General features: G+C 51.1%; 11 protein-coding genes across 11 annotated transcripts; 7 read left to right on the top strand and 4 right to left on the bottom strand.

Moving 5' to 3' along the window:
- The first annotated feature begins 104 nt into the window (after positions 1 to 104).
- BD324DRAFT_620783 (hypothetical protein) lies at positions 105 to 4,373 on the top strand. Its single transcript, XM_022015323.1, has 13 exons — positions 105 to 776; positions 833 to 1,109; positions 1,167 to 1,182; positions 1,224 to 1,491; positions 1,536 to 1,648; positions 1,689 to 2,619; positions 2,670 to 2,776; positions 2,817 to 2,954; positions 3,003 to 3,402; positions 3,443 to 3,537; positions 3,577 to 3,637; positions 3,692 to 4,300; positions 4,352 to 4,373. The coding sequence occupies exons 1-12, from the start codon at positions 224 to 226 to the stop codon at positions 4,216 to 4,218; spliced, it is 3,486 nt and encodes a 1,161-aa protein (XP_021872343.1). The 5' UTR covers positions 105 to 223; the 3' UTR covers positions 4,219 to 4,300; positions 4,352 to 4,373.
- A 777-nt stretch (positions 4,374 to 5,150) lies between these two features.
- Positions 5,151 to 7,249, bottom strand: BD324DRAFT_620806 (Mu homology domain-containing protein). The gene is made up of 11 exons (XM_022015324.1): positions 7,187 to 7,249; positions 7,106 to 7,131; positions 6,806 to 7,033; positions 6,630 to 6,760; positions 6,437 to 6,581; positions 6,248 to 6,377; positions 5,894 to 6,198; positions 5,665 to 5,788; positions 5,467 to 5,606; positions 5,379 to 5,405; positions 5,151 to 5,324 (listed from the first exon to the last, which is right to left on the bottom strand). Exons 1-11 carry the CDS (start codon positions 7,197 to 7,199, stop codon positions 5,283 to 5,285), a joined length of 1,311 nt encoding a protein of 436 aa, XP_021872344.1. The 5' UTR covers positions 7,200 to 7,249; the 3' UTR covers positions 5,151 to 5,282.
- A 142-nt stretch (positions 7,250 to 7,391) lies between these two features.
- BD324DRAFT_620815 (E set domain-containing protein) lies at positions 7,392 to 8,761 on the top strand. Its single transcript, XM_022015325.1, has 10 exons — positions 7,392 to 7,527; positions 7,596 to 7,640; positions 7,690 to 7,734; positions 7,796 to 7,873; positions 7,938 to 8,031; positions 8,079 to 8,124; positions 8,179 to 8,243; positions 8,309 to 8,370; positions 8,432 to 8,540; positions 8,604 to 8,761. The coding sequence occupies exons 1-10, from the start codon at positions 7,510 to 7,512 to the stop codon at positions 8,627 to 8,629; spliced, it is 588 nt and encodes a 195-aa protein (XP_021872345.1). The 5' UTR covers positions 7,392 to 7,509; the 3' UTR covers positions 8,630 to 8,761.
- A 140-nt stretch (positions 8,762 to 8,901) lies between these two features.
- On the top strand, positions 8,902 to 11,142 carry BD324DRAFT_620824 (glucose-6-phosphate dehydrogenase). The gene is made up of 6 exons (XM_022019296.1): positions 8,902 to 9,344; positions 9,411 to 10,016; positions 10,058 to 10,134; positions 10,177 to 10,378; positions 10,433 to 10,883; positions 10,949 to 11,142. The coding sequence occupies exons 1-6, from the start codon at positions 9,149 to 9,151 to the stop codon at positions 10,983 to 10,985; spliced, it is 1,569 nt and encodes a 522-aa protein (XP_021872346.1). The 5' UTR covers positions 8,902 to 9,148; the 3' UTR covers positions 10,986 to 11,142.
- A 162-nt stretch (positions 11,143 to 11,304) lies between these two features.
- On the top strand, positions 11,305 to 13,225 carry BD324DRAFT_588785 (hypothetical protein). Its single transcript, XM_022013769.1, has 6 exons — positions 11,305 to 11,443; positions 11,586 to 11,669; positions 11,735 to 11,894; positions 11,963 to 12,148; positions 12,220 to 12,773; positions 12,836 to 13,225. Exons 1-6 carry the CDS (start codon positions 11,429 to 11,431, stop codon positions 13,052 to 13,054), a joined length of 1,218 nt encoding a protein of 405 aa, XP_021872347.1. The 5' UTR covers positions 11,305 to 11,428; the 3' UTR covers positions 13,055 to 13,225.
- Positions 13,226 to 13,412: 187 nt separating this feature from the next.
- BD324DRAFT_649795 (hypothetical protein) lies at positions 13,413 to 15,780 on the top strand (the record flags this gene model as incomplete). The annotated part of the gene is made up of 9 exons (XM_022018048.1): positions 13,413 to 14,026; positions 14,087 to 14,159; positions 14,221 to 14,333; positions 14,405 to 14,571; positions 14,631 to 14,708; positions 14,754 to 14,865; positions 14,906 to 14,972; positions 15,031 to 15,503; positions 15,561 to 15,780. 9 exons carry the CDS (start codon positions 13,413 to 13,415, stop codon positions 15,778 to 15,780), a joined length of 1,917 nt encoding a protein of 638 aa, XP_021872348.1.
- Positions 15,781 to 15,849: 69 nt separating this feature from the next.
- On the bottom strand, positions 15,850 to 17,671 carry BD324DRAFT_620831 (nucleotide-diphospho-sugar transferase). Its single transcript, XM_022015326.1, has 7 exons — positions 17,503 to 17,671; positions 17,162 to 17,383; positions 16,816 to 17,079; positions 16,561 to 16,753; positions 16,143 to 16,495; positions 16,019 to 16,077; positions 15,850 to 15,971 (listed from the first exon to the last, which is right to left on the bottom strand). The coding sequence occupies exons 1-7, from the start codon at positions 17,576 to 17,578 to the stop codon at positions 15,930 to 15,932; spliced, it is 1,209 nt and encodes a 402-aa protein (XP_021872349.1). The 5' UTR covers positions 17,579 to 17,671; the 3' UTR covers positions 15,850 to 15,929.
- Positions 17,672 to 18,564: 893 nt separating this feature from the next.
- On the top strand, positions 18,565 to 20,242 carry BD324DRAFT_620837 (Rho1 GTPase). The gene is made up of 7 exons (XM_022015327.1): positions 18,565 to 18,741; positions 18,892 to 18,919; positions 18,989 to 19,022; positions 19,095 to 19,198; positions 19,263 to 19,356; positions 19,492 to 19,737; positions 19,813 to 20,242. The coding sequence occupies exons 1-7, from the start codon at positions 18,705 to 18,707 to the stop codon at positions 19,861 to 19,863; spliced, it is 594 nt and encodes a 197-aa protein (XP_021872350.1). The 5' UTR covers positions 18,565 to 18,704; the 3' UTR covers positions 19,864 to 20,242.
- A 3-nt stretch (positions 20,243 to 20,245) lies between these two features.
- Positions 20,246 to 23,064, bottom strand: BD324DRAFT_620844 (Chs5p-Arf1p-binding proteins-domain-containing protein). Its single transcript, XM_022015328.1, has 14 exons — positions 22,892 to 23,064; positions 22,795 to 22,837; positions 22,654 to 22,730; positions 22,578 to 22,597; positions 22,302 to 22,523; positions 22,085 to 22,260; positions 21,850 to 22,035; positions 21,429 to 21,796; positions 20,998 to 21,376; positions 20,934 to 20,946; positions 20,797 to 20,893; positions 20,558 to 20,745; positions 20,400 to 20,502; positions 20,246 to 20,363 (listed from the first exon to the last, which is right to left on the bottom strand). Exons 1-14 carry the CDS (start codon positions 22,928 to 22,930, stop codon positions 20,280 to 20,282), a joined length of 1,995 nt encoding a protein of 664 aa, XP_021872351.1. The 5' UTR covers positions 22,931 to 23,064; the 3' UTR covers positions 20,246 to 20,279.
- Position 23,065: 1 nt separating this feature from the next.
- Positions 23,066 to 25,273, top strand: BD324DRAFT_655754 (putative suppressor of action mutation 2-like protein). The gene is made up of 6 exons (XM_022018824.1): positions 23,066 to 23,343; positions 23,394 to 23,440; positions 23,497 to 23,631; positions 23,676 to 24,299; positions 24,340 to 24,971; positions 25,028 to 25,273. The coding sequence occupies exons 1-6, from the start codon at positions 23,184 to 23,186 to the stop codon at positions 25,245 to 25,247; spliced, it is 1,818 nt and encodes a 605-aa protein (XP_021872352.1). The 5' UTR covers positions 23,066 to 23,183; the 3' UTR covers positions 25,248 to 25,273.
- On the bottom strand, positions 25,274 to 26,243 carry BD324DRAFT_680167 (hypothetical protein). The gene is made up of 2 exons (XM_022019068.1): positions 25,988 to 26,243; positions 25,274 to 25,930 (listed from the first exon to the last, which is right to left on the bottom strand). The coding sequence occupies exons 1-2, from the start codon at positions 26,161 to 26,163 to the stop codon at positions 25,417 to 25,419; spliced, it is 690 nt and encodes a 229-aa protein (XP_021872353.1). The 5' UTR covers positions 26,164 to 26,243; the 3' UTR covers positions 25,274 to 25,416.
- Positions 26,244 to 26,257: the final 14 nt, after the last annotated feature.

A 26,257-nucleotide genomic window follows, 5' to 3' on the forward strand; every position in this document is an offset into this window, starting at 1 on the left:
TTTGATGAGGTAAGCTGTCTGACACACCCTCAATGTATATCACGTGATCAGAGACCTCGCTTAAGTTCGCTTTCGCGATCGCTTCGCTTCGGGTAAGTCGGTTGCGGGAATTTATTATCAGCGAGTGCTGGCCTCAATGGATTAGATCCAGCATTTGGAACCCACTGTCCTTGACACGGCCCAGCTTTGGGCGGAGCTGATCATCTTTTGTCACTCGGTCAAGATGATCCCCATCACGCGCAAAATTGGCTCTTTGCTGGACCCGACCTCTCCATCCTCGCCTTCGTCATCCTCCAATCCGTCACCTCCCAAGACATCCAAAATGCACCAACCTTCACCGCTCGGTCATCCGGTGGCTACTTCAGATCACGACGAGGGCTCATCTGCAACATCCGATGAAGAGTCCCCAAAGCTGTCCAAGGTCAAATCGAACAGCTCAAAGACGCCCGCATTCCTTAGCAAAATGCTGGGTCCGCTGAGTCATTTACAATTCAGCAAATCGACACATTCCAAAACCGCTTCCTCCGGAGATGTCTTTGGATTACTCAAAGCCTTGGCAGCTGATCAAGCTGACTCGGACACTTCTGCTGATCTGGCCGGTCTCTCTTCTCCGAGCAGTCTGACTGCTTCCGATGCTCTGGAAACACCAAGCGATATCGCCGCCGACCACCAAATCGGAGGTGCAGATAAAGGAGGTAGGAAGGATGTACCGGGTGGAGACCGAGACTCGGTACAAACTCAGCAACAGCATGACTTGTTAGCAGCAGAGCTTGCAGGTATGTTTGAACGTCTGCACTACAAGCTTTTGCCCAATACTGACGATGACTCTAAGCGCTCTCTGTCAGCAACATGTCACCGCTCGCATTCAGCGACCACCATGAGAAGGATCTCCGGGATACCGAAGGGGAGACGTCTCAAGCGGCCAGTAATCGTCTGGAACGAACCAAACTGCGTGATCCGTTCCTTGAAGATATTCAACAACCTTCCGATGAGGAGAAGCTCAAGGCCATCAACGAGGAGTTTGGAGATATAGCCGGCCTGATGACAGGTCCAGAAGGGGCCGAGGAACAAGAGAAGATCCTGGCTGACGCGAAAGGGAGTCTCTTCAGGTGAGTCCATGATCTGTGTCTAGGTCATCGAGGATGAAGGTTGACATCGCTGCGTAGAGAAGTTATGCTGATTGTAGGTTCACCCCTTACCTCACCCATACTGATCCTTGGCAGGGCCACATTCACCTCACAACCCATCGACTGTTCTTCCATGCCCTCCTGCCACCTGTTCCGCCAGATAGTATTGATGACACCGGTGCTGCAAATTCTGCACCGGGCACAACCCGTTCAGTTCTCCTGATGAGCGGACCAGTGACATATCATCACTCTAGCCCATTGAAGCCAGCCCGCAGAGTCTGGATGGAGATCGGCCCGGAGATGATCTCGACATATCCCGCAGGTGACGAATCGGGCCGAGTCAGGCCGTTACGAGTCATTCTTCGTGAGATCAGCTGAGATATATCCCCGTACTGAGCACCCTCGCAGTCAACTCTGTCCGCAAATTTGAGCCGTTGCATCCCGGAGAGCCTTGCGATCTCTATCTCACCTACACTAGTCCTCATGGAGAAAGTGTCGCGCACTTCACCGTCGATACAGAGGTGAGCCATGGCTTAAGGGCCCATGCTGATGGTGTCTCAGCAATCCGCTTTGCAGTGGCGGCGAGCTCTAGAAGGGGCTTTGTTCCACAATGCCAAGAGGGCATTCTTTGACTCTTCCAAAGATCAACGAGATAAGGATACTTGGATGATGATGCGCTGCTGTGTCCCATTGGACCGAATCAACATCCAAAATATCTCCGATTACCACTCCTTTGCCACCTTGATCGAAATGTTCATCGACTGGGATGATCATTATCGAAGCCGATTCATATCAGAACAATTGACGATGGGCGATCCGTTCAGGCAGGACAGTGTTACACCCGTCAGCAAGAATAACTCACCTCGAAGGTCATTTTCTGATACAGGAGCACCACCGAATCGGTCTCAAACTGTACCGCTCTCAGCTACAAAGTCCGCCGATCACGAAAAGCCCGTCCGTTCCTCGACCACACTATTGTCCTCCGTCCTTGGACGATCAGCGAGCAACTCCCGGAGTCAATCGCCTCAGCGCTCTCCAACGCCTACGTCCAATATCTCACGCTCCGACGACGGTCCACAGTGGATGAACACCACGATCCCGACTGTCATCTCGCGGTTCAATCAGAGGACCCAGGGAGAATCGAGTGCTGGCCCTGTGGAAATTGGACCTCAATCTCACGAATTCAGATTGGCGCTCCTCAATGAGAACGCTTGGTTCGCGGACCTGTTCATCCAAGCCGTCCGTGCTGCTCATAAGAGACAATACAAACCCGATGTTTCTCCTGCGAAGATGAGGATTGAGGTAGGCGGACACGATTGTCTAGCTACAGATGAGGATATCGAAGCTGCCATGGGTCATCACGAAAAGGTTTCGGAAGACTCGTGGGACATTGACGATCTGCAACCGGGCTCAGTCAACAAGGTTCGAAAGGCAGAGGTCATCGCCATGGCAGCGAAGGTGTTCGGCTTTCATTCGGACACGCCAGTGTGGAGTGAGCAGGTTCTTGTACGAGACGCCACAATTGGCTGATTGATGTCTCAGTCAAGCGATGCTATCTTGCTGGTGTCATGCCAGCTCGAGGTCATCTGCTTATCACTAAAGACTTTGTGTGCTTCTGGCGTCGCGCTACCCTTGGGGAAGACATCAAGGTGGGCTGGTATGCCTCTTGCAAGTAGCTGACTGTCGCAGTTCCGATTCGCCGTGGCTGATGTCAAAGGAGCCAAGATTCACGAAGACAAGGGCTCGGCTTTCCACATCCTGTCGCTAGAAGTCGAAGGTCGTCCAGATGTCCACTTTGAGTTTTGGCGCAAAAAGTCCCGCGACGAGGTGAGATAACAGTCGTGTGGCGGGCCGGCCTGACTGACATATATCTAGGCCATTGACCATATTCAAAAGGTCACAGCAAAGGCAGCATCCAATGATCTCGGAATAGAAAAGACAATCTCTCCCGCGGACGAGACCCCTTCATCCCCTGAGGATCTGTTCCCGATGGGAGACAAGCCGACGAAAGAGTTCCCTAGCAAGCAGGATATCAAGCATCCAGCGGATATCCTTGCGCTGCCGAAAGCATCCACTACAGTCTCCAGAGAGTTTCCCGACAACGCCCTGCCATATCTGCCCTTCATTGCCAACTTTCCGCGGAATCATCGTTATAAATTGGCGGCGAGACACTTTGTGTTGCTCACTATCGGGTCTCGAGGGGACGTGCAGCCGTATATCGCCCTTGGTCTGCGTCTAAAGCAAGACGGTCACAGAGTGACTATCGTGACCCATGGTGAGTGTCGAAAGGCAAATTCTTTGACTGACTCGTCCAGATGAGTTCAAGAAGTGGATCGAGGGATATGGGATTGACCACCGACAAGCCGGAGGCGATCCTACGGCCCTGATGAAGCTCAGTGCGGAGCACAAGGTGGGGGCAACTTGGTTCATTTTGTGGCTGAAACTCTAGATGTTTTCACCTGGATTCTTCAAGGAGTCCCTTGGTTCTTTCCGACAGTGGCTGGATGATTGCGAGTCTGCTCCTTGATGACCAGACAACATTCATGCTGACGCCACGCACGCAGTGCTTATCGACTCTTGGGGTGCATGTCACGATGCCGATGTGCTCATTGAGAGTCCGTCAACCATGTCAGGCATCCACATCGCCGAAGCATTGGGAATCCCATACTTTAGAGCATTCACGATGCCTTGGACCAGGACCAATGCGTATCCGCAAGCATTCATGGTTCCAGCATTCGAGATGGGTCCAAGCTTCAACTACTCAACCTATGTTCTCTTTGATAATATCATGTGGCGCGCGTCGGCCGGTCAAATCAACCGATGGCGAAAGAATCACCTGCGACTGAAAGCGACGGACATGAGCATGCTGTCAACGTCTCAAGTACCTTTCCTGTACAACTTTAGCCCGGCTGTAGTTCCGAAGCCTTTGGACTGGCACGATAATATCAGCATCACGGGATACTGGTTCCTCGAGGACAGTGATACCGATTGGTCACCTCCGGCTGCTTTAGAAGCGTTTATCGCCAAAGCCAAGGAGGACAAAAAGGCATTGGTGTATATTGTGAGTGGCTCCGGGCGAGAGAGGTGCTGAGTATATATATAGGGCTTTGGGTCCATCGTCGTACCTGATCCTGATCGCATCACCAAGAGCATTATCAAGGCTGTCGAGAAGGGTGTGTGAACGCTTCGAGTCGCTTTCAGTACTGACAGGGGGCGCTTCGCAGCGGATGTTCGGGCCATCATCGCTAAGGGGTGGTCCTCTCGTGGTGCATCACCTTCAGAGGAGGGCAAAGATATTCAATTCCCAGCTAGCTGTTATGGCCTCGACAAGGTTCCTCACGGATGGCTCTTTCCTAAAGGTGAGTAGGCTGTATCCACGTTCTTTTGAGATTGGTTCTGATCTTGATCCAGTCAACGCTGCACTGCATCACGGAGGAGCAGGAACCGTCGGTGCGAGTCTCAGAGCTGGTTTACCAACAATCATCAAGCCATGGTTTGGAGATCAATTCTTCTGGCAAGTCGTGACATGTAACTTGATAAGGGGTTTAAGACGCGCTGACAATCACTTACAGGGCTCTCCGGGTGACAAAACTTGGAGCAGGTCTCAAACTTGGATCACTCCGCTCTGATGATATCGCCGCCGCATTGACCGAGGCGACGACAAACCAAGTGATGATTGAAAAAGCTGCTCGCGTCGGACAACGTATTCGATCAGAAGATGGAGTTGAAAATGCCCTCGAGGCAATCTCGTTCAACATTAGTCGAGCGGCAGAGGATAGACGCCAAATGCACTGGCAGAAGTGAACGGCAATTTTGTGCGTGCCTATAAATTGGGTTGAAATGATAGATCCAGAGAGTAGATCAGACGGTCGCGTGTTTGTTGTGAATAATAATTTGGTCCGTCTTGGCTGCCATCTCGATGCTTTACCCCTCTCTTGTTACGTCTCAATGTGTGTGCCATCGTATCATGTACATATCCCGGAGACTCCCATCTACGTACGGCATGTATCGTATGGTGACGTGACCGAAGAAGCCAAGGCACAAATGCTGTCAGGGGCGACCCCGCGCCATACATACGTCGCCTTGTCCTGCTCGCGAACCTCTTGACCTGCATCTCTTCGCCTTCTTCCCCTTCTGCTAAGCGAGGCACATCAATCATATAGGCGCAATGATGGAAGAAGATTTCGCGTCGGATATCTATAAGCAAAACATCATCAGCGTCGAATTCGAACTTTGGAAAGTAAACCTCACTGTCCGCAAGACGTAGTCGTCTCCGTTCTATTCGTGTTTCATGAGCATCGAATGATCCGTCGTAAGAGCATCTCGTGAAACCCCTCACCTGAGTGATATACCTGACCCAGGGAAGAGCCTGATACCCTGATTTCTCGACAATCTTCAAGTACCTCACTTGAATACCCGATACTGTAAAGTATGGAATCTCAAATTTGACAGATATCGGGGCTCGTTTGTCCAATTCCTCTGCGAGACAATCAGGGCCTGCGGACCGACACCACACCTCATGAGTCACAAGTCTTACCATTGCGCACGCTTGGGAGACCGAAATGAGCTCTCATAAGGTAATCCCTTCCTCCGCCCAATTGCTTGATCTTCCATACGAATGCTGATTTCTCAGGCGCGTACACGACTGATCCCGCGGCGGCCTAGGTGAGAAGGAACTCCGTTAGCGTAAAATCCTCCCAAGGCTATGGCCGTGGGGAATAAATGTGCAAGCTTCGAGAGAGAGAGAGAGAGGACGGCCGACTTACCCTGAACTTTGGACTATCCGCATCATCCGGTACCGGAACGTAAATCTCCACATTGTTCGCCGTACTTCTCCTTTTGAATTGTCCCCTGACCTTGACCATGTATTCAACTCTTGATCCTCTATGACTTTCCACACTCGCTTCGACCCATACCAAAGGCTTTACAGGCGTCGATAAGCGATACGACATGAGTTCGAATTCGCCATCTGGAGGGATGAACGAGATCGTACGGTCGTTTTCGAATCGAGCCAATCGAACACATTGATGGAATTTGACATCTTCCATCTCGATGGATTTCCCTCGAGCCGCTGGATTCTCCCGCGTCAGACATCGAAAAGGCTTTGACGGGATACTCACCCCTCCCTGTAGATTCGAACATGACCTTGTCGTTTAGGCCTAATCTCAATTCTGGCATGCCAGAAAGATAACACTTCATCTTGACCGCGCCTAAAATCTCGGACCGAATGACATTGCCAGATGCGTTGACCTGGAGACAGCAAGGATAAGACCTTGCGATCGGGGAGTATATCATCGAATATCCCTCACCAAGAGGTTGACGCTCTCCACGACGTCCAAGAAAACTTCATTCTTCCTATATCTGATTCCTTCTGATCTCCATGAAACAGCGTTTGTGACTGCCATCGGTGGTCGAGCTTGAAGTTCGAGCTTGTGACTTTCTTGCGTGATATATCTGAATTTGATGTCAGACGAATGAGTCACATTGGCGCACATGGCTCACTCTTGCAATATCTTGCTCTCTGTCGTTTGAGGGTATCCGAAATCCATCATCTCATCCAAGAGCTCGTAGATGATGACAAAGTTGTCCCTGATAGACTCCTCCTCCAACTCTTTGAAATACTCTGTGAGCACCTGGCGAGGTACGTTAATCACCATGCAGAAGGCTATGACACTCACCGAGCACAGACGATGTAAGAAGAATATGATCTCTGCGGCATTGCTATTCCTCTTTGACAACGCCAATAGGTATAGGTTGTTATGTCGTATGTGCATGTAATTGATTCCATCATCTGAAAAGCATGGAGTCACTTGGACATTTTCTTCCTCCATATCCAGTACGAGGGGTAAGAATCGTTCGATACATGATGGCGGGACGTCGTCTTTGTACGAACGTTGTATCAGGGACTACCGAAAGGGGGGTTGGGCAAAGCATCAGCTTGAGAGAACGATGCAATTTATTCGTGGAATCCAGCTCACTTTCCCCTTGACGTCTAATATTGCGACTATGGACGGAGCATGATCAGCAAGTGACACCCTTTTCATATGCCTCGCACTCACCCAGACTGGCCATATTGCCCACCCTACACTCTGCTTGGACGTGCAACGTTGAACTACCAGATCACATAGAGAAATGTGAGCCTCAAGTCGCGAGCTGGTGATTCTATCTCACGTGGTGATACTGCATGACGTGGTGTTCTTGAAACTCGGTATCAATCATGCCGTAAAGTCAACGCCCCCCTTGAGACCTGTGACCCGCGTTTGAGCACGGTTGAAAGGCCACGACAAGATCCACTGCGCGACAGATTGAAGCAGGCAGCAGTCCATAGCAGATTCACTGTATACCTTGTCCGACGTACACAAATCCCTTCCATTGACTGATAATGTCCCAAGCGCAAGATGTGAGTTACAGGTCCATATCACACCGAGATATGACTCCCAATGCACTGACGCTCGAGTGTCTGCGCAGAACGTGGACGACGAGTTTGCTCCGACTCAGACTCAGGGCTACAAGGTACGTTCCGGCGACTGTTGGTTGCTCCAGGACTCACAAGACCTCATAGGTTGGAGAGAGCAAGACCGTAGCGGAGCTCGCAGCTTTGGATCAAGTGGGTGACGTCCGTTTCACTGTAGTGGGACTCGTCTCTGACATTTCGGCCGGGCAACCAGGAAGATGAATCTCTCCAACGATGGAAACAGTCTCTGGGAATCGCAACTGGTCCAGGAGGCTCTAATGGACCCAAGCAGGTAGGTCCGAGCCCGGAGCCGTCACTCTCGTCATTCTCAAGCTTAGAGCATGGTCCCTGTTCAGATCATCCCGAAGACACTGTTCCTCAGCTCTCCGACGCTTTCTAAACCTGTCTCGATTGAATTCGACAAATCCAAGGACGCAAAATCGCATCCGGGTGAGTGAAGCGCACAGCATATTGCAGTGGACTGACGATACTGCCAGTGACTATTAAGGAAGGCGTGGAGTACTCTGTCGGAATCACGTTTCTGTACGTTGGAGTGGTCTCGGCCGTTTTACCTAGCGAACATTGACATCCACCCAGTGTTCAGAATGAAATCGTCTCTGGCCTAAAATACATTCAAGTCGTCAAGCGAGCCGGTATCACAGGTGGGTGGTTTGATCACGCTCCTCTTTCTTGTCTCGCTGGTCTGGGTTGACATCGGTATGCCCAGTCGACAAGACAGAAGCGATGCTTGGCAGTTACGGTCCACAGACCGAGGCATACTCCAAGACGGTAAGCGGGCTGGCTAAACTTGGCAATTTCCCTACTGGACAGATCGCTTACCCTTCGCCAGTTCGCATCGGATGAATCACCTTCCGGCATGTTAGCCAGATCAGGAACGTACAATGTCAGATCACGAGTGGTTGATGATGACAACACCATCTGGCTAGACTTCGAGTGGGGTAGGTCGTCACGCATGTCCATCGCAGAAAAGGGACCGTGAGCTGACAGGGTTGGATGACCAGCGTTCAAACTCGCCAAGGAATGGTGAAGGCGATGTGTCCGTCAGGACTTGCTTGACATGACCTTTTTTTTTCTCTTTTTACGATACGATATGAGATTGATGTCGGTCAGAGGATCAGCGTGATGATGCATGGGGAGCAGCTCCTTTCATAACGTGTCAGATAGAATCTTAACATACCTAAGAGATTGATATACCGCGCGCCACGCCGCCCTTCGGACATTTGAAAGATTGCCTCCGTTACCGGCCCGGAGTATATCATCATCATCAAGATGACTATAATCGATCCTACCTCTAAGCGAGACAACGGTCCGAGGGAGCCTGAGGTCATCGTCGCCGTTTCTCCCCACCGCAAAACCCACAATCTTTCATTGGTCATCGATCACTGGGATATCCACTGTTGACGAGTACCGACCTGAGGCTCAGCTCACTTGCATAGTCTTACCACCTTCTCCTTTCAATCACCATCGGTCAACTGGGTCAGAGACTCATTCGTACAAACTCACCCCTCCACCTTTCCTCGACTAACCCCCTTCGCTCCCCTCCACCATGTCGAAAGACCGCAAGAGTGGATCCATCCCTTCGATGGAGGCGTCCGGAGACAGTTTGACTGAGGAGACTGTCGTTGTTGTCCTAGGTGCAAGTGGAGATTTGGCTCAGAAAAAGACGTTCCCAGCTTTGTTTGCGCTATACGCTCAAGGTCACCTGCCAAAAGATGTCCACATTGTAGGATACGCCAGAACCAGTGAGTTGTCCAGCGGAGTGACACGAGTCATGTCATTATCCATCTAATACTCGCTTGCTTCAACAGAAATGGACGAGGCAGAGTTTCACAAACGTCAAACTGGACACCTCAAACCACCCAAGGATGACGAAAAGCTCGCTAAATCCTTTGACGAGGATGTCAAAGGCTTCACCAGTATCTCTTCCTACATTGCCGGACCTTATGACGAGGATAAAGGGTTTCAAGAGCTGAACAAGCGACTCGAGGAAATTGAGGATCAACGGAAGAGTTCAGGCAAGACAGCGAGGAACAGAGTGTTTTACATGGCTCTTCCACCTTCCGTTTTCACCGTGGTGGCTAAAGGGTTGAAGAAGAACTGTTACACGAACGATGGAGATAACAGGATCATCATTGAGAAACCATTCGGTAAAGACTTTGAATCCTGTCGAGAAATGATGTCAGCTCTCAAAGCTGAATGGACGGAGAATGAGACGTATCGAATTGATCATTATCTAGGAAAGGAAATGATCAAAAACCTCTTGGTCCTCAGATTCGGCAATGTCTTCCTTGATGCCGCTCTTAACAAGAACTACGTTAGCAATGTCCAAATCACCTTCAAGGAGCCTTTCGGAACAGAGGGACGAGGTGGATACTTTGACGAATTTGGAATCATCAGAGACGTCTGCCAGAACCGTGAGTTCAGTGGGCTGAGGCACATTGCTGAACGAGTTCAGACCTCATGCAGACCTTGTCTGTGCTTGCCATGGAGCGACCCGTCTCCTTTTCTGCAGAAGACGTCCGAGATGAGAAGGTGTGTTCCATGGCGCCATGTGTGTGTACTCACCTTCCCCAGGTCAAAGTCCTACGCTGCATTCCTCCCATCGAGCGCAAGGACTTGTTGCTCGGCCAATACGCCGCTTCAGGCGACAAACCAGGATACCATGATGACGACACTGTCCCCAAGGACTCTGTCAGCCCGACATTTGCTGCCATGGTTCTATGGATTAACAATCCACGTTGGGAGGGTGTCCCCTTCATCATGAAGGCAGGAAAGGGTGAGGCCCCAGTCTCAGGTAGCGAGCAATGTCCAGTCTGACGCTATACCTTAGCACTGAACGAGTCCAAAGTGGAGATCCGTATTCAGTACAAAGACGTAACTCAGGGAATCTTTACCGACATTTCTCGAAACGAATTGGTTCTTCGAATCCAACCCTCTGAAGCCGTCTACCTGAAAATGAATTCTAAACTTCCTGGATTCTCCACCCGCGCTGTCCCTGTCGAACTCGATCTCTCCTACACGAAACGGTTTACCGAGGCCAAGATTCCTCAAGCTTATGAAGCGCTCATTCTCGACGCTTTCAAAGGAGATCACTCCAACTTCGTCAGAGATGACGAATTGGATGTCTCCTGGAAAATCTTCACTCCCATTTTGCATTGGATCGATGGGAAAGATGGCGAAAAACCAAAGGTTGAATCTTACCCGTACGGATCTAGAGGACCAGAAGGGATCGATGAGTTTACTGCAAAGTACGGATACAAGAGGATCGGCAATGAGGATTAGTGAGTCGATGTGTGGTTCCCCCCGTATCTCGCGCTGATCATCCCGCCTCATCGCGCCTCTCCAGTCAATGGCCTCAGACCAATGTCGCTGCCAGTCTCTAAAGGGGACAGTGTCTTGGTGTGCCCGAGAGAATGAACACCAAAAAAAAAGAGGAAATGATCGCTCGCTTCTCCAGCCCCTCTTAGACACTTCCACATGACGAGCAGCCTCCCAGATGTATATATGTATACATGCATATAAAGAGGAATGTGCATCCGATATCTCTGACTTGAGCCATCACGTGCGACGCGGGATCAAAAAGCCCTATAGTACCCATCCCGGACTGGGTGAAACCGCGCCACGTGCCTGAGAGCGGGAACGCCACAAAGAAAAAAAAAAGTTGTGAACCACACGGGTAGATTTTCTGCAACTTTCCCCCCCAAATCTCTTCCATTCATACATATATATATATCTATCTGTCTGTCTCTGTCTCTTCATCTTTCATCTTTCATACCTCTTCCCTCACATTCCAACCCTTCTGACATCAGATCATCTGACTATCACCATGGCCAGCCAAAAGGTAAGTCTCTTCCCCTCCCTACACAACACACACTCTCTGCAGTGTCCCGCGCGCGCTCTCTCTCTCCCCCTGTCATCCCTGTCTCGCCCTTGCCTACCTGCTCGGCGTCCACATGCTGATTACTCCCTCCCTCCTCACTCAGGATGAGAACATTCAGGTCGTCGGACACGAGAGATTCGGATTCGACTCTCGAGCAGAGACTAAGACTCTCCGAAGCTTGTACTTGGTGAGTTATCTCGTGTCTATTCGCGGCTCCGGACTATTTCGCTGACCTGTTGACTCGTTTGCCAGAGCCCCAGCGCCAACAAGGACCTTGATGCCAACTCCCAGAACCAGGAGTACGGATCTCAATCGACCTACGACAAGGCCAGCAACACTGTCAAGTACACCACCTTGGCAAACTTCCCCCCTGTCAGGCTCTTGCCCAACTCTGAGCGAAAGCGAATCCTTGGTGAGTCGAAAGGAAGGGGCGGAAACGGGGAAATTTAGCAAAACTGACAATGACGTTCCTTTCTTCAGTCACTGGAGGTGCCGGTTTCGTCGGATCTCACTTGGTCGACCGACTCATGCTCCTCGGACATGAAGTCACCGTCCTCGACAACTTCTTCACCGGTTCACGAACCACTGTTTCTCACTGGGTCGGTCACCCCAACTTTGAACTCGTCCGACACGATGTCGTGGAGCCCTTCCTGATCGAAGTTGATCGTGAGTGTCAAAGCTATCTCCCTTTTGGGTACCACGCCTTCCTTTCACTGACGCGTGTCTCACCCTGTCAGAAATCTACCACCTTGCCTGCCCTGCTTCTCCCCCTCACTACCAATACAACGCCGTCAAGACCTTGAAGACTTCCTTCCAAGGAACTTTGAACATGCTCGGTCTCGCCAAGCGAACCAAGGCTCGATTCCTCATCTCCTCCACCTCTGAGGTCTACGGTGACCCCGAGGAACACCCCCAGCGAGAAGACTACTGGGGTCACGTCAACTGTATCGGACCTCGTGCATGCTACGATGAAGGCAAGCGAGTCGCCGAGTCCTTGACCTACGGCTACAGCAGACAGGACGGTGTCGAAGTCCGTGTCGCGCGAATCTTCAACACCTTTGGACCTCGAATGAACCCCTACGATGGACGAGTCGTCTCCAACTTCATCATCCAAGCTCTCAAGGGAGAAGACATGACTGTCTACGGAGATGGAAGTCAGACCCGATCTTTCCAATACGTTCACGACCTTGTCGACGGTCTCATCCTCCTCATGAACAGTGACGAGGAGCGACCCGTCAACTTGGGTAACCAGGATGAATTCACCATCCTCGAATTCGCCGAGGCCGTCAGGGTGAGTCTGACAAAGCTTGATTCTCGTTCCATGTGCGAATCCGCTGACCTTTCCCCTCGTAGGACATTGTCGAGAAAGTCCAGAAGGAGAAGGGCAACCCTCTCGCCAAGCGAGTCAACATCATCCACAAGGAGATTCCTCAGGATGACCCCCAGAGACGACGACCCGACACCACCCGAGCCAAGGAGACACTCCAATGGCAACCCCAGTGGTCCGTCAGACAAGGTGTGGAGGAGATGGTCCGATACTACTACACCCAGATCGAGGAGAAGAAGCTCTAAGCGGATAAACAGAGTTGGATGACCTCCGTGCTTGCTTGCTCTCTTTCTCTTTCATTTTTCAACACAGTTTACGACATCATACCTGATTCATTCCTGATTACCTTGCATCTCAGCCTGGTAAGACATTCCTTTCCGGACACATAGAGGGGCTGCCCACATGCATTTTTCAACAAGACTTTTGCTCGAGCGAGCATGCCGCAGTGAACGAAACGCGTGGGATGGGCCTTGTTCAGCTGGTCGCGTGCTGCGAATCATGCTGAGAGTCCAATTTAACGTGGTTTTTGTATTCCAGCCGAGCCGAGACGCTCACGATTTCGGAACTGCCTCTCGTTGTTAACCCTACATCCACCCAACTAACATGAGCGCTCCAGATACAGACTCTGAAGAGGTGCAAGCTGGTCCGTCCACGCCTTCTCGCCGCACACCATCACCTACCTCATCGCTCTCTAAGATTGACGCAACAACACCTCACGATGCTGGAAAGACCTCCACACCCGCGGGCGTGACGCAATATCAAGATGCTCGAGCTCAACACCAGCACCTCGTGACGCCCGCCGTCCAAGAATACCCAGATACACCTCTAGCTCCAGCTCCTAATCCAGCCGCCAAGGATCTTCCATTAGAGACGCCAATATCGTCCAAAACCCCTACCTCTGGTCCAAAGGCCAACAACAACAACATCCATACAGACGTCGACGTTTCTCAATTCGACCCGTTCGCGACCCAATCCCAATCTACAACACCTCGACAACCGTCAGCTAGTACATCCTCACGTATTCCCGCTCCGGCTACCCCCAGTACTCCGCCTCCTAGAGGCTCTGCTACACTCTTCGGAGGCTCTGGGTCGGTGCCCGTGACACCCGCTACACCTGGCTCTACCCAATCTACTTCAGAACCGAGTTTCAACTTTTCTGGATTCCTAAAGGATCTACGAACCAAACCCGCGGAGCCAGTCGCTCGATACCTCAAGAGGTGAGCCTGAGGATTGGCAACTCAGACTACCGAGCGCTAACACAGACGACCCCCCCAAAGCTTCTTGTCCAATTTTGCCAAGAAGACGTTTACTGTCAATGAACAGGTTAAATTGATACATGACTTCTTGAGCGTGAGTCGGGAAGACCTGTTTTCCCTGTGACCACAGGTCGCTCACTTCCGCCGTGTCCCAGTTCATCTCTGACAAGATGGGCCGATGTGAGCCTTGGCAATCGCAATCCACCGCCCATTTCGAAAATGCCATCGAGGCAATGGAGAAACTCGTCATGAACAGGCTGTATACCTAGTGAGTGGTCATTCGATCTCGCGAGCACATCAAAAGTGAAGTATTCGCTTATATGCTATCGCTCCCCGCAGCACATTTACGCCTCAACTGTCTACGGCTGGACCCATCACGACCGACGATCTGGAACGGGACGAGGTGTTTGCTCAGCGTGTCAGACTATTCAGTTGGGTCAGGGAGAAACATCTCGATGTACCGGATGGCGAGGCCAGTGTAGGATTTCTAGGCTTCGCAGAGCAGGGTGAGTGGATTTTGATTCAATACGCAAAGAGAGTGATGTCATGTTGATGACTGGTTCAGAGCTACTCAAAATCAATCACTACAAAGCCCCAAGAGATAAGATGATCTGTATCTTGAATTGCTGTAAAGTCATCTTCGGTACGTGAAAAAGGAAGTCGGCACGTCGCTGACGGCCCTGCTCAGGACTCATACGACATACCAACGGAGCCGAATCCACCTCTGCGGACGCTTTCATTCCCATCTTGATCTTTGTGGTTCTTCGGGCAAACCCGGAGCATGTGTGGTCCAACATAGAGTATGCGATCACGTTGATCAGAACGCTGACAGCTCCCAAGGTACATCAATCGATTCCGGAGACCCGAAAAACTACAGGGGGAAGGAGGCTATTATCTGTCGAGTCTTGTGCGTAGACAGAGTGCAGCCGCGCGTCCAGGACTTTGGGACTGAGATCAATGCGTAGACCGGCGCCATTCAATTCATCGAGTCAATGGATGCTTCGAGTCTAAGCAATATCACTCAAGAAGAATTCGAGGCCAACGTCGAGAACGCTATCCAAGATTTCGTACCCTCTCCCACATCCGAACGAGCAAGACGTCCAACACCAAGTGAAATGTCCCCCTTTGCACCCTCAACGCCTGGCGAAGAAGCAGCTCGACCATTGGCTCTACCGTCCGTCGACAACGCCAGACGATTCTTCCAACGAACAGGATCACAAGTCCAGGAGGCCGTCAGCAGACCGCTGAATGCCATTGGGAAGATCTTCGACCCCACGCAACAGGAAGACGATGGAGAAGGACCGTACGCTTCGTCCTCCAACAACACACTTCAGACCCCTCGAAGGGATGCAAGGGAAAGGAGACCAGGTACTCCGGATTCTCCCTGGGCTAGATTCGCAGCTATGGGTTTGACAGATTCTCAGCCTGCGTCAGGCGCGTAAGTGGTCGAGGGTTACCACTTTATCGACGCCAAGCGAACTGATGTTTGTCGTAGAGATACACCCACTCGAGACGTACCCATTCCAGACTTCTCATCCGATCAACTTCAATCCACCCTGGACATGTCACAAGAAGTGTACGAACAGACTCGACATGCTAATATTCAGACCCTGCGTCAAATGTTTCCCGCTCTCGACGAAGACGTCGTCGAGGCTATCCTCGATGCCTGTAGTGATGATCTTGGAGCGGCCATTGACCGTATGTTGGAGATGTAAAACTGAATCATAGAGAGACATGATAGCCTAACGACGTAATGTGGGAAGTGATGCATCGTGATGTTATGGTGTCCCTCGCTAGGCCATACCTGAAGACGCAGACAGAAAGAAAGGAGGTCTATGTGCATGAGGGGAGAAGATCGATGAGCTTATAGCAAGACTTGGTTGGCAGAGCTTCGTGAGAGGGATTTCTGAGGCGATTGATCAGATGATTGCCTTAGATTGAAGCTACACCCACGTTCGGCAGGACGATGCAGCTTCGGACATGGGTCTCGGGAGCAAGAGTCACTTCGGAGGCTATTGGGCGAGGTTTCAGCATGGAAAGATATAGCTCGACCCGAAACGGTTTTTTGTTTTCTCACCTAACACAGTGACGCTGATTTGCCCCTTTGTATCCTTTTCGGGCTCTGGTTCACCATCCACTCTAGCCCAAGGTCCAATCTGGCAATTTGCACCGACGATAGAATGGACCACACAAGCATGTTGCTCGAGGGTTGATCCTTCGAAAATGATGGCGTCTTTGACTCTGACGCCCGCGCCGATGGTCACGTTTGGCCCAATAGCAACGTTGGGTCCGATCTTCGCGCTTGGATCTATTGTAGCTGTTGGGTCGACGTAGCTAGGGGCGATAATGGATGAAGATGGTTTAGCGAGAAGATCTGGACGATTCTTGAGGAATCGAGAGAGGTACAGGGACGAAGCGGTCACGGCGGAACTGAGGAATCCGGGTCAGCATATGTCCGAGTTCCACTGCATGTGAAAAAGGGAGATTACACTCACGCTGCAGTCTTCATTTGTCTCCAGAAATCGTTGGTCTGATAGACGTACATCTTTCGACTGGCCGCTAGGGGAACGATGACATCTTGTTCCAAACGGAGGATCTCATCCGATTGGATGAGAGGATCTTCAGCCGCTCGAGCGGTCTTATCGTCCATAGCGACTTTGATCTCGTCAAACAGGCTCTTGTCGAACACTGGATTGGGTGAAAAAATGAGTAAAGTGATGAGGAGCCCAGCGGTTGTCTACTCTACTCACAGTAGACACCTCCGTTGACCATGTTTGAGATCCAGCTTTCGGGCTTTTCGACATAATGCAATACTTGAGATGTTTCCGGATCATGGACAATACAACCATATTGAGTCGCCGTCTCCCGCTTGACGTTGACTCCTAGGATGGTGCCCACGCCTCGGTGTTTGGAATGAACGTCCATCATTTCGGCGAGCGGGAAAGAACAGCAAACATCAATGTTGCAAATGAAGATGTTTTGAGGAACCGGTGCTCGAAGAATAGAGTCTCGGACTGGAGGAAGCGAGAAGAGAAGCGCGTGAGAACAATTCCACCACGACCGTGGGGGGTGTATGTAGGGCACATGATGACTCACAATGATACAGTCCTCCTGCGGTACCCAGCGGTCTGTATTCTCTCAAATAGCTGATGGCGAGATTTGGATACTCCCTCTTTGCATCCTTGATGAATCCACTCATGACTGCATCTTCATAGAATCCAATGATGATGACTTCCGTCAATTCAGGGACTTTGGCAAGTGCTGACAGAGGATGCCAGACCATAGGCTTGCCAGCCACTGGAAGAAGAGGTTTAGGGCCTGGGGTGAGTGGGGAAGGGGGACGAGTGTCAGTCGAATTCAATCAGGCATTCTACCATGCTCAGGGGGGGAGAGAGAAAGGCCCACGAGGAATGGAGCCGAGCGTTCACTTCACTCACAGTCCAAAGATAATGGCCTCATCCTTGTCCCCTTGGAGGGACCTCCCACGAGAATCACACCCTTCGTCACTGCCATGGTCGATACGAGGGATCCTGTCGCTGAGGCTCGAAAGGGAAGCTTGCAGACCAATGAGTTCAAATACGATAATAATAATTCCACGGTATCTTGTCGCCCAAAAAAAAGAGAAGTATCGTTCCCGAGACGCGGCAAGGCACGGGATGGGGGTGGAACGCACGTGGAGAACTTTTGGCGGGTGAGTTCTATTCAAGAAAGTTGTCGAGACCACACTCATAGGAGGCAAGTACCAAGCCTGGCTTGGGGGCGTTAAACTCTTCTGCACAGAGCCTGGCAATCCTTTCATGTAAGCCGTTTCGCTAGAGTTGAATTTTGGCCGTGCAACAGTTGCGTCCTGATCCAGGGACGATCTTTCAAAGATACATCAAGGCCAAAATCGCCGCGAAGACTGACATACCCTCCAGTACAGGGTGCTGCACTTGGTCCCTCCGAGTCCACAGTCATTCGCACACCCTCGATGGAGCTCTGTGGATATGTGTCTCGCTGGAAGTGTATCCACTCGTCGCAGCATGGCTCGCCTGCCACATTCAGATCTGTACTCTCTCCGAGGCTCATACAAACCTTGATAGCTTTCGAACACTCGGCCATCAAGGCAAGACCGAAAAATATGCGTCTCGTCTGCTAATCGATCAGTTTTGCATCTCCTTCCTCATGCATCATGCATCCCTTCCCCTCCGACACTGATCGTAGTGTGCCATTTTCCTCCTTGCAACATCATCTTGCCCCTCTGCCACAGATTACACCGCCACACTCGCCGTTCTATCTCCGTAACGCCGTAATGCCGTGGAGGGAAGGAGGGGGCTCAGCGCGTTGTGGAGAGGGAGAGTATCAGTCACATTAGAAAGAGGTTATTAGAAAAATTCCATTAGGAATGAGGTCACTGCCTCATTAGACTTTCTCCCTCCCTTCGCCCCCCCCCTTGTTTCCGCCACCGCTGGCCCCCCCCCTTTCTGCCTTTGCCTCTGTCCCAGCGTTTGACTCCTCCTCAATCCTTCCTTCATCACCTTTCCAATTAGATTTCAATAACCCTCAAACCAACCAACCTCTCGTCCGTGACTTGAGAGGTCTGTTCATCACAACAACAAGAAGGCCCATCGAGGACATCTCGTACTAGATCATCCCCATCATGTCTGGAGAAATCAGGCGGAAGTTGGTCATTGTCGGTGAGTGAGAAGCCTCGCTGCTACGATGTCGGTCGACACAAAACCTCTCTCTTTGCTTCCCAAAAAAATGGATAATCCTGCGCCAATTCAGAACTTGCTCCAACGAGTCCGAACCCATGTAGTGAACATTTGAGCTGACTTTTTTGGCAGGTGACGGTGCTTGTGGAAAGACATGTCTGTAAGTCACCAACAAGGAAGTAAACGCTGGATCCGATCGCTCATTCACGTCGGATTTTCCTCGCCACAGCCTCATCGTGTTTAGCAAGGGCATGTTCCCCGAGGTGCGTTCTGTCATGCCATTTTTATGGAGCTTCTGGTCTTTCAAACATGTTCTGATCACCCCTTTTCATCAGGTCTACGTGCCCACAGTCTTTGAAAACTATGTTGCCGATGTCGAAGTGGATGGCAAAAAAGTAGAATTGGCCCTTTGGGATACTGCCGGTCAGGAGGACTACGAGTGAGTCTCTCAGCTTTTGCTCCATAGAATATGCTCATTCATTCATCCTTCCATCCCTTCACAGTCGTCTTCGTCCATTGTCATATCCCGACTCTCACGTCATTCTCATCTGCTTCGCCATCGATTCGCCTGATTCCCTCGACAACGTACAAGAAAAGGTCAGTGCGGGAATCATCATAATAAAAATCCAGAATCCCATGACCCACAAGGGGCTCGCCACAATCTCTTCCTTTCCTCAAGACAATCGCATCACACTCTCCCTAGCGATACGTGCTGACACGTTCCGCTCGCAGTGGATCTCGGAAGTGCTTCACTTCTGCCAGGGTCTCCCTATCATTCTTGTCGCTTGCAAGAAGGACCTGAGAGATGACCCTAAAACCATGCAAGATTTGGCTAGAATGAACCAACGACCCGTTTCTCGACCTGAAGGTCTTGCCGTCGCTCAAAAGATTGGTGCTCAGGGCTACGTTGAATGCTCCGCCAAGACTGGGGAAGGTGTCCGGGAAGTCTTCCAAACCGCTACCAGGCATGCTTTGATGGTGAGTCCAATATCCACTGCCCAGAAGCAATCTTCATCTGAATGTTACTGATGCTTGCCCCGCCCCTCCTTCCAGAGCAAGAAATCTGGCCGATCCAAAGGAAAGAAGGGATGTGTCGTGCTCTAGGTTGATACGGTTGTACTATCTTGTCTCTTATACCCTCTACCCAAACCCGGCTCTCGATCTCAACCCGATTCAAGTCTTCATCCGACGAACCGGGTTCCATACTAGTTCTTTTCGCCTTTGCACGACGCTCTCTTTTCGATATCGATTACGCTTCTCAAGCCCTCCAACTCTTTTTTTTCTCCTACCCTAAACCCTCTATCGGTCACCATTTCACGCCCTTCCACATACTTCCCCGCCGCTGCCATTAATGCGTGATGAATGACGAAGTGAAGAGTTGTTCAACATGCTCTCAAGATCAATGACGGGGTCGTGGCGTATCCCTTTGCTTTGGAAATCCCACTCGTTCCCATGACATGCATTAGATGACCCGCGTCGATGACATACAAGGACAAGTTGCTGCTCCTCTTTAACTCAACTCAAAAATTGTAACCCTCGACTTGCATCTCCGTAGCGTAGTCGACATATCCTTTCATGATCTCGAAGATACCCGGCGGGAGGTTCTGCATGGGTCAGAGGTCGTTGAGCAAGTCACTCACCATGCTCAACAAGGTGTATTGAACCTTTGCCAGACCGTGAATCTGACCCAGTTGATAGAGGTAATGAGCCACAGCAGATGGATATGCCGCCTCATTGTACCACCTATTTATTTCTAAAGGTGAGCCATGCACAGCTTGAGCCGTTAGATCGTACTCGCCGATGGTGATATGTTGTCAGACGGATAGCGACGTTCAATGTCCTCTGCAAGTCGCCCTCTCTGGCGTACATCTCCAAGAGCTTGATCAAAGCCTTTGCACTGAATTTCGTCTCCAGGCATCGTTGGAAAGCCTCTTTCGCCTCTTCTTTATGATGCAGCCGAAGAGCTAACTCGCCGAGGATCTCCCACTAGGTCGATGAGCGAGCTTTTCGACATTTGTTGCTGGTGCCGACACTCACCTCCGTGCCAGTCTTTCTGTACGATCTATGTTGGGTTTTGAAATGAGATATCTCTGCTCGCCAGATGGTGTAAACCCTCAGGTCTTCATACAGTACTCTGAGACGTCAATTTCCGGCGTGAGACCCCCAAACCTCACAAGAACAAATTATCTGAGCGTTGGACATCAGTTATGCTCCATCTCGCGAGATCCTGAAACTCACCCAGCCACCGTTCACATAATCGCTTGTTGGAGAATGCCGATACCGGTGACTCAGCCGCCTCATCTTTGGTTTGAGTGAGAGCTGTCGCAGGTGTCCGAGCCGATTCCGTCGATATACGAATCGTTGGGATTTCAGAATCAGAATTAGATGATGTCCGAATACCCGTGATCGAAGCGTCGTCCTCTGCTGCGCCATTAAGATCCACCGACGTTCCAGACTTGTGCATTCTGTACTCTTCCTCCATCACGAAGACTGTCGAGCGGATCTTCAATAGCTCGTCCCAGCCAATCTTGGATACGAGTTCAGTCAACAGAGCGTAGGCTCGAGCAAAGGTACCGCGTAGACCTGGCGCCGGTAAACGCAGTAAGGTGACATCGGCCTAGCATGATCGATCAGCACTCAGTGACTGGCTCAGCGTCAGCCCGACACACCTCGTTATCCCTCGCTGACTCTTCATCCAGTATATTGGAGTCCGCTAAGAATTTTTTGATCGGTAAATGCGTTTTTGCAGGCGCAGGCATGCGATGCAGATCTCGCTCGTTGAATGTGAACATTGGACAAGAGTTGAGTGTCAAGAGGGCCGAGTCGTATTTGCCAAGTTGGATAAATGTTTCAGTGAGCTTTGCCCAAGTGACGAATTCGCTTGGGGCAGCAGTGACGGCTTGTTGGGCGACTGCTTGAGCCCACTGAGGCTTGTTCTTGGAGAGCAGAAAATCGCATTGGGCGTGAAGAATGGGATAGGACTGAGGGCATGTCTCCAAGGCTGAATTGAGGATTTTGACGGCTTTGATTTCTTCATCTGCGGGTGAACGAGTCAGCAGTCATCTCAGAGTCTCGAACGATGAACCTCACTCATGCCGACATAACATTGTGCCAGTAGCGCAGCAATCTCTGGCTCCTTCACTGCCATCTTTTCAAACAGGTTGACAGCCTGATGTAACCTATACGAATCGGAGAAATACTTGATGATGGCGGCGGTGAGGTGATTCGTTATGATTGTAGCGACTTGAATTTCTGGATCAGATCCAAGTTGCCAACCTGAGCGGTGTGAGCTTGTCCCTCCACCGGATGAAAGTTTACAGCTCACCCTTCAAGAACAGAGCCTCGGCAGTTTGCAAAAATCTCATCTCAGCTTCGGGTGTGCTGATGGGGTCCAGCTTTCTGTACCCCGCCAAGCGATAAGACGCGTCGTCCGAATACCGTATGGCACGTAACATGGCGGACAAGTAAGTCTCCTGCCACAAGTCTGCGGTCGCCTCGTGCCTGCAAGGAGTTGAGCATCTTGACTAGAATATCACCCCTACCTGTCCCCCCTCAGGTCCACGACATAAGCATTGACACCTCCTGGTATGGTCGCCTCGACTCGCATGTCGACTCGTGAGAAAGCATTGAAGCAACAGTATGTTCCACTCCTGACCTTCCATCCTGAGCCTTTGCCAAACCATGCTGGAGATTCCTCGATTGAGAATTGGAGAGAGTTGATGTAGGCTGCAAGGGAGGCAGAAGAAGAAGCCTCGACACCAGAGCTGCAGTCGTCAGCTGAAATGCTCTGACCGCCTAGGGGATTAGGTTATACGAACCAGTAATGATAAGAACCGATCTAGAAGACCGTCAGTCACGTATGGCCATCTGATGAGACCCCGACACGACACACACCTCTTTCAGAGCTGATTTCGAGCCTGAAGACTTGACGACATGGCACAGATCCGGCGGACCAAGCTCTCGGAATGCACCTGAGTGAGAGCGCATATCAGCTCCTCACGTCATTCTCCTAACCCAGAAGAAGGCTAGACCCACCCAGAGTTTCTGTCCTTGCAGCTAGAGATTCACCGATATTGACCTGAGAATGACTCATTTCAGCTCTAGCGCGACCAATTGCGATGTAGCCGCCTACCTCGACAAACTCCGGGACATCCTTGAAGAGCTCCGACATGGCTCACAGCCGGTCCAAGATCAGCCAGACTGCGCTAGCGTCCAACCCCCCGCGCGCGGTCAGGTGAGCAAGGGACCCGGTAAGGAATGACAAGAGTTGAGGATAACTGTCGACACGTTGAAGACAATGAAAAATCGCAAATTCGAGCCGGAAAAATCACGTCTCGCGGTCAAGTCCATCGATGTTGTTATCTGGCTTCGCTCCACCTTTTACATACTTTGCCTGCCATTCATTGGAAGACGCTTGACAGGACATGGCATTAGAGCAGGCCAAGAGCATACCTAATGGTGTTCATGATTTGGACGGTCCCGAAGCGGGCCCCTCCAGACCAAAGGCTCTCTCGCCCTCGGTGCTCGCGGGGAATGACGCTGGAGATGACCTCGAGGAGTCTGAAAACTTGGAAAGGCTACAACGTGAGCTGCTCAGTCTCTGCTCTTTTGCCGGAAGCTGACTTACCATCAAGTTCTCAAATGTCAGGACGAGTACTTAGAGCTACGGCGCTCCGTGCAGGTCAGTCTGTACTCTGATCTGCTCAAGTCAAAGCTCATGCCGCCCACCTTTTCCAGGCCAGTACCGAACTCTTATCTGGATTGTCGTCCTATCTGTCGACATTTCAGAACGATTTGTCAGCAGTCTCTGGACAAGTCTCAGAGCTGCAAGATCGGAGTTCGGCCATTGACGCAAAGCTGCAGGGCCGTAAGGTGTGTCTGGTCGCTGTTCCAAAGTCTCGACTGACCACTTCCAGGCTGTCTTACCTTCGTTGTCCGCCTTGGTCGATGAGATCCTGTTACCACCTTCATTGACGGAAACGATCCGCGATACGAAGCCTAGTTCAGATCCGGAAACGTGGCTCGTGGCTATTGCGGAATTGGAAAGACGTCTCTCAGCTGTCAAAGCACGTCGGAAAGTCAAAGCGACTCAACAGGTCATTGCAATCTTGGAAGGACTTCGAGCCAAAGCTTTGGAACAGCTTCCCCCTTTCTTGCTGAGTCTCATTCGTCCGTTGAAATCGGCGTCAACAGGTCTTTCTACCAATCTGGCGGTCCTCCAAACGTCTGTCCTGCTCAAATACCAACCCTTCTTCTCCTTTCTCCGGAGGGAATCTCCACCACTCGCCAAGCAGGTCGAGAGGGGATACGTCAACGCTGCTAGAGCGTACTTTGAGACTGGCATGCGTAGATACACGCGTGCACTGGGTCAAATCAAGGTTAGAACAGTGGAGAAACCGGAGACCTTCGGTTCGAGTGATGTAGGAGCAGCAAATGGCAAAAGTTCATCAAGATATGATAGGCTACGATATGCCAATCTCGATGTAGAGGGAGAGGAAGGATCAGTCGTCCTAGCCTACATGGCAGATGACAAGGATTTCGTAAGCTCTTCGAAACTCAGTGCATGGCTGATTGGGCCAGCGTGTCCCGTTGGAAGCCCTGTTCCGCTCGCTATCCCTGGTTTTGCTCGATAATGCCTCTGCAGAATTCACGTTCATCGTCCGGTTCTTTTCCCGCTCTGCATCGACTTTAGAGCGGCCGACTCCCTCTCGACAAGCATCTCGAGGTGACGAAGTGTCAGAATCAGGCAGTCGTATCAGTCGATTACCTCGACAGCAAGCTGAGCTAAACGATGACTTCAAAGACGCGGAGCGCATATGGCACGAGGTCTTTGATTCGGCCATGGAATACGTTTCGACATTTTTCGATACTTACATTGTCGCCTCCCCACCACCGCCTGCTGTACAACTTCTGACAATGATAAGGTTGAATGATCGATTATTGGAGATCTGCGAAGCGAGAGGGACCCTACCGCTCGAATCTTATCTCCAACGTCAAAAGTTGAGCATGTGGCCAATCTTTCGGAAAGAGTTGGACGGTCATATTGATACCTTGAAGAAGCTCGCCGATGGCGCAGAGGGCAAGGGAGCCCTGTTCGGCAGTAAAGGAGTCAAAGATGCGACCATCCGTCAAGCCGCCATGAAATACGCGTCATTATTCTCGTCCGTCACTGCGTTGAGCGAAGAGGCCGATGAGGCGATGATCTACTCGAGGTGAGCTAGATGTTCATAGGTTCACTCGGTGTACGACCCGCTGACGGACGCTTCAGCATGTCCCGGATGAGGACCGAGCTCGTCCGATTAACTCAAACCCAGGCTAGCAAGATCAAGAATCCATCTGAACGTCATTCATTCACCTCATCAATCTACGAAGTTATCATGCACGAATTGGTCGCCGGGCCGGGAACGGTCAATCATCCGAGGATACAAAGTGAGTTGTCCTTCTTTAGGACAAGGGAAGAAGAAGCGAGGCGGAGGATGAACACGTAGAATCACAAACCACGACGACATAGACAACTCTGTTTTTGCATGCAACTGTTTCGTGGAGAGCATCCATCCTCGACACATACAAAGTAGGGCCTCCGTTCTCTTTTCTCATGGGCATACAAATTTTTCGATTGAGGATCGATAGGAAATCATCCTGAAAACCTTGTCAGGATCACCAGATCATGATACGATTAGTCGTCTTTCTCATCCTCATCGTCTTCCTCCTCGTCCTCATCATCCTCCCCGTCCTCTTGGTAATCTCCACCCTCTTCTGCGCCGGATCCGTCAGCAGCAATAAGCCTTCACCTCGGGATGGAGTCGGCGCATGCAAAGAACTTACCCTCATCATCATCTTCAGGAGCCTCGAATTCTCCCTCATCATCATCGTCATCCTCCTCCCCCTCACCAGGTTTGAGTCCAGCCTTCTTCTGAGCTTCAGGCTAAGGGGTTTAGAAAGATGACATGTCAGCATGATCGTCCATCGTCGTCTCCAAGGACCTCTCACATCGGCATAGTTGACCTTGTTCCTCCTTCGTTTCCCACTGATAATGAGGTTATCAGGATCTTCGTCGTCATCATCGTTTCCCTCCTCGGCGCCTCCCTCTTGCTCTGGTTCAGCAGGTGCAGGCTCAGATTTGCCTTTGCCTTTGCCTTTGTCCGCAGCGACCTCTTCGTCAACCTTGGCCCTAGAGGGAGCGAGTAAGTCAGCGCACGAGCTAGTCTATCGATTCGAGTGTGCCCACTTCTTGTCATCATCCTCCTTCTCCACCTCGTCCTCCGCCTTTCTCTTCTCTCCAACAGCTACATCAGTAGCCTCGGGAGCATCTCCATTTTCCTCAGGCTTGTACTCTGCATTGTCTTCCTGAGTCGCAGCCGATGTAGCTCCAGGAGGTGGTGCTTGGACTTGTGCGTCAGACATGATGAGAAGCGTGAGGCGGGCTCTGTCTGGGTCTTGTCAAGTAGGTGAAGGAGTGATAGACGTGAGGGAGTTCAGAGATCGGTGGAGCGCCGGA

This window comes from Kockovaella imperatae (genome assembly GCF_002102565.1).
Source record: "Kockovaella imperatae strain NRRL Y-17943 chromosome Unknown BD324scaffold_4, whole genome shotgun sequence".
NCBI classification, from domain to species: Eukaryota; Fungi; Basidiomycota; class Tremellomycetes; order Tremellales; family Cuniculitremaceae; genus Kockovaella; species Kockovaella imperatae.